Consider the following 9,414-nt stretch of genomic DNA (forward strand, 5'->3'; position numbering starts at 1 on the left):
CACTCTGTCCTCTGCATCCTCTGTCCTCACTCTGTCCTCTGCATCCTATGTCCTCTCTTTGTCCTCTGCATCCTCTGTCCTCTCTCTGTCCTCAGCATCCTCTGTCCTCACTCTGTCCTCTGCATCCTCTGTCCTCACTATGTCCTCTCTTTGTCCTCTGCATCCTCTGTCCTCACTCTGTCATCTGCATCCTCTGTCCTCACTCTCTCCTCTGCATCCTCTGTCCTCACTCTGTCCTCTGCATCCTCTGTCCTCTCTTTGTCCTCTGCATCCTCTGTCCTCACTTTGTCATCTGCATCCTCTGTCCTCACTCCAACTGCATCCATATGTCTCCTCTTTGTCTTTTTCCTGTAGCTGCATTTCTGACATCCTTCTACCAATATAACCACTGTCCCTCCTCTGGACATGTCCAAACCACTGTCCCTCCTCTGGACATGTCCAAACCACTGTCCCTCCTCTGGACATGTCCAAACCATCTCAGTGTGTCCTCTCTAACTTTATCTCCCAGTTGTTCAACCTGTGCTGTACCTCTGATGATCTCATTCCTGATCTTCTCCATCCTTGTCTCTCCTAAGGAGAACCTCAACATCTTCATTTCTGCCACTTCCAGTTCTGTCTCCTGTCTTTTTGTCCACGTCTCTGTCTCCAGACCATACAACATAGCTGGTCTTACCACTGTCTTGTAAACTTTTCCTTTGACCTTTGCTGACACCTTTTTGTCTCAAATCACTGCTGAAACTTTTCTCCATCACTCCATCCTGCCTGGACTCTCTTCTTCACCTCTTTACCACACCCCCCATGTTCCTGGACAGTGGACCCCAAGTCCTTGAAGTCCTTGAAACAAATATTTCAACCAACATTTCTAAGAAAGCATGGCTAAATGCATTTCATATTTCTGTTTTCATCCTGAGTCAAACTGCCTTGATCAGGTCCAGCAGTGTTAGTCAAAGGTTTTCTGGAACAGAGGGACCCTAAAGCTCCTTGTCTGTGCAGCATGGAGCGTCCTCCGGTCCGGGGGCTCGGTGTTGGACGCAGTAGAGAAAGGCTGTTCCCGCTGCGAACAGGAGCAGTGCGATGGCAGTGTCGGCTTTGGCGGGAGCCCCGACGAGTCTGGAGAAACCACGCTGGACGCCATGATCATGAACGGGTAACGCACTGCACGTCGTCTAAAAATAAAGAAGACAACACGCTAGAGACATCTGTAATTCAGCCTAATTGAGCAGTAAAGATCTTTATCATAAAGAACTAGTTTAACATCTTTATGGTTTTTATGTAGCACCATAAGCACCAGTGAGACAGTTCAAGCCCTGCACTGCTTTTATTCAGACGTTGTGCTTCAGCACGCTGTGACGTGAGCGTGCAGTTTAAATGAACAGGAAAGATGCTGTGAAGATCTGAAAAATTAGAACTTGTATTTGATTGATGAATCACATCTTTAAATGCTAATTATTTACATGTCAACGTATTTTTACACCCCCCACACACCTTCTTTTTTTTTTTTTTTTTTACTACAATTTGTGCTGCTTCTATCTATTTCTAGTTATCTTTAACATTTACACACTTAACTGTCTGACCTTTCTTTCAAGCCTTCTGCGGGGAAGTGCTAATTAAGAGTCTCATTATGATCTGAAAGCTTTCCAATTATTAGGTCCTTAAATACTAACATTTACAGTCTCAGAAGTTGTAATGGGAAGTAAATGTCAGCTCACAACAAAAGAAAAAGCAGAAAGCTGTTTACTTTTTAACGGAACGCTCCTTTCGTTTAGCTTCAAAACTGTCTCTGTTTTGGAGCGATGATCCAGAGGACAGGGATGTCCCTCACGCAGCTCCCTGCAAAAGACATTGAGTGGACACCAGCAGTTGGATTCTTCTCTAAGAATCTCAACATACGTTGCATCATCGTACATTGTCAGGACTGACTGAGCAGAGCGGTAAGTCGGTAACATGGGGGTGCTTACGAGGACGTCACCTTTCATGCCAGAATACTAGACTCACATCATCGTGTGATGAGAAATGACAGTTATGGCTGGTCAAACCTGGAAAATAACGTGCGCTCTGGTGCAGGACGCGTCACGCTCTGAGCATGTGCTGGGAACGTTTCATCAACACATTCATAAATGTTTTGCTACCAGACAAAGAGCAGTTAATGGTGATGTTTAGATGCAGATCTTGCACAGTTAGTGATGAGAGGGTAAGCAGGGTATCATTCCCAGGTCTTGATAAATATCTGTAATATTTACTGAGTTACAGCCGTTTGTCGTTTTTAATATCAGTTTAAAAAAATTTGACTTGCCGACTTCCAAAGTTGATGACCTGTAGATGTGCGTCCAGTGGTTATATGTGCATGTTTCCTTCAGAATCGTTCAGTGGTTCATGAAATATTTGGGTAAAAGTGACCTAAACACACTCACTCAGGCAAAATCAATATCGTCCACGTGTCTCCTGCCGCGGGGATATAATTGGCTCTGGTGAAATATCCTGATGCTGCTCAATAATCCAGGTAGGAAAAAAAGGTAAAGTCAGGTCCTGTGGACAGATTCTTCATGTTGAAATGTTTGGTCTTTTATCCAAAAGACTTCTCCGTGTCCAACTGTCCCCCTCCGTGTCCAACTGTCCCCCTCCTACAGTGATGTTATTGCTAGTATTACTTGGCCCTCTGTGGAGAGCAAGTGGCCATCAGGGCACTAACGATCACTTAGGCAGATGGTCCTCCTTTTACATGTGAACAGCTTCTGTACTTGCCGCCGTACACGACGCGCCGTCGTATAAATCATATCAGTCCAAATATGTTTAATAAAGTGGAAAACAACATGAATACGTCGCATCTATTATGCGTCACACTGACCACCTGGAAACATAAGCCGGTGTTGTGCCAAAAACAAGATTAACATTTAAAAACAATTATTTGTTTGCTCAACATTATAGTAAAGGTGTGTCTCAGTTTATCTTAATAAATGCACTTTGACGGTCAGGTCAGCTGCATTTCGCCTGCGCGGTGAAGCTTTGATTTTTCCCATTAATAGGTAGTAGTGGCTATTAATGAGACACTTGGCTTGCCATAATGCTTGAAGGCCCTCTAGTGGCTGAAATTGGTAGTGTTCAATGTTTTTCATGTCGGATTTTATTTATTAACCTTTATTTAACCAGGCTGATCCCACTGAGATCACAGATCTCTGTTGCAAGGGAGGCCTGGGCCTGAAGGCAGCTAACATGCATGTTTTAGTTCTGTGGGAGGAAACCAGAGTGCTCGGAGAAAACCCACGCAAGCACGAGAAGAACATGCAAACTCCAGACAGAAAGACAGCAGGTGCAACCGGGGATTGAACCCAGGACCTTTTTGCTGTGAGGCAACAGTGCTAACCACTAAGCCATCGTGCTGTCAGAATGAATGAAATCATCAGATTTCAGCCAAAAATCAGGTTATAAACATGGAACAAAAAACATAAATATGTTGATTCGCTGTACAAGTCGCAGACATGCTAATTTATGCAAAAAAACTGTGACTTATACAGCGAAACTTACGCTAGTTCTGGATTTAATAAGCAAACTGGTTGATCCACTGTGTGAAGGTGCTATTTATAAGACTGAGTTTGTTGTGGGTCCTCAGACTGAAGAAGTCCTTTGGATTAAAACGTTTCAACAAGAAGAATCCGTCCAGAGGACCTGACTTTATTTACCGGTAGTTAAATTCTGGTCAAATGTTGTTTTAGTTGATATTTTATCCAGAAGAAGCTGATTTAAGTGCAACATGAGCTCTTTCTGTAAAACCTTCAGTATATTTGAGTTCACCACGTGTTGGTGCAGTTTAAAATCCACTCAAACGCTGGTTTATAACGAAGTCAGATTACTCACTCGTTTCCTCTCCGTCTTCCCTCGGTGCAGTAACACAATGGAGGTGGGCGCAGTCGCTGACCTGAGGAGAATCAAAAATGCTATTGGAGTAGCCAGAGCTGTGATGGAGCGCACGGAGCACACGATGCTCGTGGGAGAGTCAGGTATGTGTGGAATGTTCCTTTAGGACTAAGAATCAAATCCTGGCTGATGCGGTCATTAAATGATACACATTAAATTATTAAATCCAACTTTTTGTTGTTGTTTGATTGTATAGTTTAAAGGAAAAGGCTAAAAACGTGTCTGAGGGATACTTGCATTTGCATTAATGATCTTAATCAGGCACTTATTGCGTCCGGACCAAAACCTTTTAGAAACAGCATTAACTTTAATCCTGAAATGACAAACATTAGCGGCAGGAGAACGCAGTGGTCAGATCATCCCCCCGAGCATTGACACAAAGATTGCATACTCAAGCGCCTCCTTAAAAAAACAATTATCAGAGCTTCCTCTTTTTGTGCAGCGGATGAGTTGAAAGAAAAATTAGAGACTAAAGGGTGGAATGAAGCCACAGGGCGTGCATCTTCAGGATTTCTTGATATTGTTAATTTGTCATTAGAGGTTTGTTCTTCAGTGTGATGTGAGGCCTTCACAGCTGCAGCTCTTTGACAAACCTCGTCGACCACCTCAACAAGACCAAGTCCCTTCTTTGTTTGTGCCCTTTAGTGTCAAACCAAGGTCAAAGTAGCATGTGCAACTTGACCTGAGTGTTGCTTCTCTGTTCGTAGCCTCGGTGTTTGCTGAAAACATGGGCTTTGTAGCAGAAGACCTGACTACCAACACATCTTTGAATATTTTCTCACAGTGGCTGAAGGGCAACTGCCAACCTAATTATCGGAAGGTAAGTGCATGTGTGTGCGTATCACTCGCTGCTTTTCCTCACTTGTGTCTGCCACAGGCAACCTGCTTCTAAAAGATTGATTTCAAAAGGGGAAAATGACAGGAATACAAAAGTACTTTAAAAAATAAGTCAGCTTTTGTTATAAAGGTAATGCCCTACAGCAGTGAGCTGTTGCTTCCTTCAAACGCCTCCTCTTCCAAAACAATGTCACAACATCTCTGGAATAGATGAACTGTTATTATCCATAGATTCTTTGGTGCGCCATTGATCAGATCCCATCTCTCTCTATGGAGACTAAACTTATCACGTAAAGTTTACAAAGTAAAGAATATGAAATGAAAGGAAGAATGTAAAGTTTTTCCACAGTTTCCTCTCAGTCCACAACATGCACGTTAGGCTTCAGGTCTTAGTGATCTCAAATAAAGGCTCAATAAATAAATAATACAATAGTTATGAAACACTGTACATTAAAGCTGTCACCATTCGGCAACATCAAGTTCTGCATTTGATTCAATCTGGCAAGTCGCTTTTTGATCGTTGCTCGGCTTTTTTAAAATAACTTCAACCCCCCCCCAAAAAATAAAATCTATAAATGCTCAAAGTGTTAACGTGCAGGTAACTTACTGACAAATGTTTATTTAAAATCTAAATTATACAGGTCAACTTTTTAAACGGAGTACACAGATGCCAGAGTGTTGGCTCACTGCCAGAAAACAAGCTAGTACCGTCATATTTCCCAGATGCACTTTAACTGCTTATTAATGTTCACACACTAACGTCTGAATTAATGTTTTATTAGTAATTCATAAGGCTGCCCTTAGTTTAACATGAAAACAGAGTGGATTTTATTTAGTTAAAATCAGGATAAAGCCCAATATATTTTTAAACCAAATACATTTTTCTTGGTTACCAAAGGCTTCAGGTTACTGCAGCCCAGTACTGGTTTTATTAAAAACTCAACCTGAAGGGCTGCGCTCTGATACTCTGACATCTGATATCCTCTGTGCAACATTTAGGCACTTTACTAAAGTTGTAAGATCTGCAGAGAAACAACTTTAAAATATCGAGGGGAAACATCTCAGGGACCCAGTCCTTCAGTCATCTCCGTACTTTTCCACTGAACACGTCGCATCAAGTGCTAACGTGTCGTCCATGTATCACATTCAAATATCAAAACAAAGCGTCCATCAGTGATGTCATTGTTACACTTTTATAAACGATAGGCAAGTTGTGTTTTAAATAAGCAACGTTAGATTGATTTTAGAGGTCACTAAAGATTCGTGCCAGCATTACTCATCAATTTAAAATAAAAACATTGTAATGATTTTGTTTTTATTAAAGGGAACATTCCACAACTTACATTTTGCAGCAATCATTTAACAAACAAACAAAAAGACCGTAGGTCTGTCACCATAACAAATCTTGCTGGGCGATTGTTTCAGAAATTATTGCGATAAACAATAATATTGTTTGAAATTTGACAATAATTGATAATTATTGTCAAATTTAATTAGAAATGTTGGTTAATTTTTGTGTGTAGTACCTTTTTTTTGACCACCGGATGGCAGTAGAAGGATGGATAGTGAGGGAGCGAGCAGCGTGTCTCATTTAGAAAAATGGGAGGGAGGCCCCTTGACGTGACATGGGCTGTCTCTCCTTCCTGTTTTTCTGTTCTCAAAATGGCGTACGCTCTGTCTGTGTGGTTTGAGCTCTTTAGCATTTGTCACACAAAACTTTTAATAAAAATCAGTAAACAAGTTCTCAGCTTCTTTTTGCAGAGAAAAACAACTTTTTACACAAAGTCCCGGGTTTCAATGGTGAATTTTGGAGCTTCGACAAGACGGAGGTTTTTTCCCCAGAGGTCGGCCTGTTAGCTTGTAGCTTAGCTTCTCAGCTTAGCTGCTTTTAACGATCCAAAAACACAATTTTGAACGGTTAAAACATTTTTTAAAGATAAAAGAGAAAGGGAGGGGTCAGTGAAGAACCAGAGTTGATCCTTTTGTCATCCAGTGTCTTCAGTAGAAAGAGAGACACGAAGAAACGATAAATCCAATAATGAAAATGAGGTTGATAATTTTAATTTATCATGTGATTAATTGATTTATTGTTTATCGCAACAGACCTAAAAGACACTTTTCAGCAAATGTTCACATGGAATATAGAATAAACTTCGCATTCCTCTGCTGGCCAACCTGGCAGCTCCGAGCCACACCATGGACCTGGAGTTAGCTGCGCTGCAGTGCCTGCTACCTGACAGCTGAAGGAGGCATCCATCATTATATATTAAGCACCAAAACATGTGCTGAGGCTGCAGATTCATGAAGTCCCTGGAATCAAACTGCTTACAGATCAGGATGTTTGCTCGTGTTTTATTAAGGTAATTAAGTCCCAAGATAGCAACTTAATGCAAGCAGTGATGCTTGTCTCACCTGTCGACAGAACGTCAGTCCAGATTCTTCCAAGTCCTGCGGACCCTACAGGCCAGAGGCGGGACTAACGCAGAAGAGGGCGCGGCCTGTTAATATACACTCCCATGACACCATAGGTAGGGCTGCTCGTCATTCAAGCATCTTTTGGTGCCTCATTAACTCTGTAGTGAACCAGATGACCTCAAATCTACCAGATGGACAGAGACTGTTATTTTCATTGATCTGAATAAGTCTGGGCCATCTGATGACTTTCTTTCTTGAATTAATCAAGCAGAAAAGACAATTCTTTATAATCATTACTGTCTTACAAATGTTTTGATAATCAAATTGTGTTAGTTCACTCAATGCTTATAGGTTGAAAAGAACTACTCATCTTTATTTTACATAAACAGTAAGTAATGATTTTTATTCCTCATTCCAAGAAGAAATCACCTGAATAAGCATTCCTTGATTTTCTGTCTGAAATGAGTCAAGTCGTAAGTATGTGAAAGGTTGGTTTTCGGTCAACTAAAATGTTTACCGAGAAAAATGTCATGTTTAAACTTTTTCAGAAGATTACCAAGAGTTGACTCCACGAAGTCTGCTGTTGCTGCAATAATCTTTTCTGTATGTGAAAACAAATTTCATTCTCTGACCTCGACTGTTGATAAACACCTTACGTCAAAACCACTCCTCTTTCTGGTCCTTCCACGAATCAGAAAGCTCTAAATTGAACAGGAAGTCGACCCAAATAAAATGTGGCAACTTCTCAGTTCATGTTAGATTGAGAGTTCTGGAGAACGTGAGAGTTCCAAGATTGAGAGTGCAGTCGGTTCTGAAAGCTTCAGAGCAATGAAGAATCCAGAGGTTTTTTGGGGATTATAATTCTGTTTTGAGCTAACCACGCACGACTCTCTGAAGGTTTGGTAGCTCTCGACGGAGACGCTGAAACGAGTCAGAAAGGAACTACTCCAAGGCTGATTCATCATCAACAGGTAGATGGTTCTATTTTGACCAAGTGTACCGTGAGAAGCTGAGATCGGACGGAGCGTGCAACTTCTGGTCAAACAGATTAAATTCCCTCACATATTTCCTCTGTAAGATAAATCTCAATTTAATCTTAAACTCTTCTCTCTCATAAATCAGTACAGATATTTTTAGAAATGTCTGAAGCAAAGTCCTCAAATCACCGCCGAGTGATTTGAAGTTCATTTTCTGTGAAACTGTCTGTTATTATTTTCATATTTTGCCAAATTAATGTAAATGTTTGATGTTAAACTTTGATTCTGAAAATAAATGATTCCATTCATTTGATGGGTCAAAGATAAATAACGTCTCTCGTTACATTTTGTGTTAAATTCAATGCACGGCATTTACAGTCAGAAAAATGAAGAACTCGTGAAAAGTATGCATAAATATATATCCATATATTTGTCATACAACAAGTGACACGTATCTCACGTGACTCACTACAACTCTAAATCATATTATCTGGGAATGTTCAAACGTATAACGATGCAGCATGGTTTTATATAATAATGATCTTGCTTGATTTTATTTTAACTCATTTACTTTGAAGCTGTTAGAAGTTCAGTTGCTTGCTCTCCACACTTTTAATTGAAATATACAAGAAAAACTGAAAAACTTTAATTTGCTGTTTGTATATCCACTGAACATCACCTCTTTATTTTAATAATGCTCATTTGTTTCTTTTCTTACCAGGGCTGATTGCTCTGGATGGAAATGGTCATGTTGCTGCTGGAACATCAACCAATGGACTAAATCACAAAGTTCCAGGGTGTGAACATGATTCATTCATCAACACCGGTTCTCTTCAGCTTTAAATAAAAAGCACTTTAAAACACCCAAAGTGCTGAACTCAACAAGGAATGAAAACAGCCATTATCTTTACCTGCCTCTTCCTTTGTGGGTCGCGGGGGTCACTGTGCGAGAGGCGGGGGACACCCTACCAAGTAAAACCAGTAGCAGCAGTTATACGTCATAAAAACGATAGATTAAAAACAAAATATTTGTAATAAAAGGAGTTTAATGAAAAAATATGAAATTACTTCAAAAACATTAAAATTAACACCACACATGGTGTCAAATGCTCAAATGAAGAGAATAATTTAAAGGTTTTTAAAAACTGGGTAAAGCGTGCCTAGCCCAGGCGTAGCTCGATCCTAGCCCAGGTTTAGACCAGACTAAGCTCGATTCTAGCCCAGGTTTAGACCAGACTAAGCTCGATCCTAGCCCAGGCTTAGACCAGACTAA

The 9,414-nt window shown here is 40.7% G+C and overlaps 1 protein-coding gene across 1 annotated transcript in view; it reads left to right on the forward strand.

Annotated features, from left to right (window-relative positions):
* Positions 1 to 9,414, forward strand: part of aga (aspartylglucosaminidase) — a 19,097-nt gene that overhangs the window by 4,303 nt on the left and 5,380 nt on the right. The window contains exons 2-6 of the mRNA XM_037675585.1: positions 994 to 1,147; positions 3,883 to 3,995; positions 4,620 to 4,732; positions 7,172 to 7,277; positions 8,863 to 8,938. Of these exons, the coding sequence (XP_037531513.1) occupies positions 994 to 1,147; positions 3,883 to 3,995; positions 4,620 to 4,732; positions 7,172 to 7,277; positions 8,863 to 8,938 (562 nt within the window). The remainder of the gene's footprint in view (positions 1 to 993; positions 1,148 to 3,882; positions 3,996 to 4,619; positions 4,733 to 7,171; positions 7,278 to 8,862; positions 8,939 to 9,414) is intronic.

The sequence above is a fragment of the Nematolebias whitei genome, chromosome 4, assembly GCF_014905685.2.
Source record: "Nematolebias whitei isolate Nwh7 chromosome 4, NemWhi1, whole genome shotgun sequence".
Taxonomy (NCBI): Eukaryota; Metazoa; Chordata; class Actinopteri; order Cyprinodontiformes; family Rivulidae; genus Nematolebias; species Nematolebias whitei.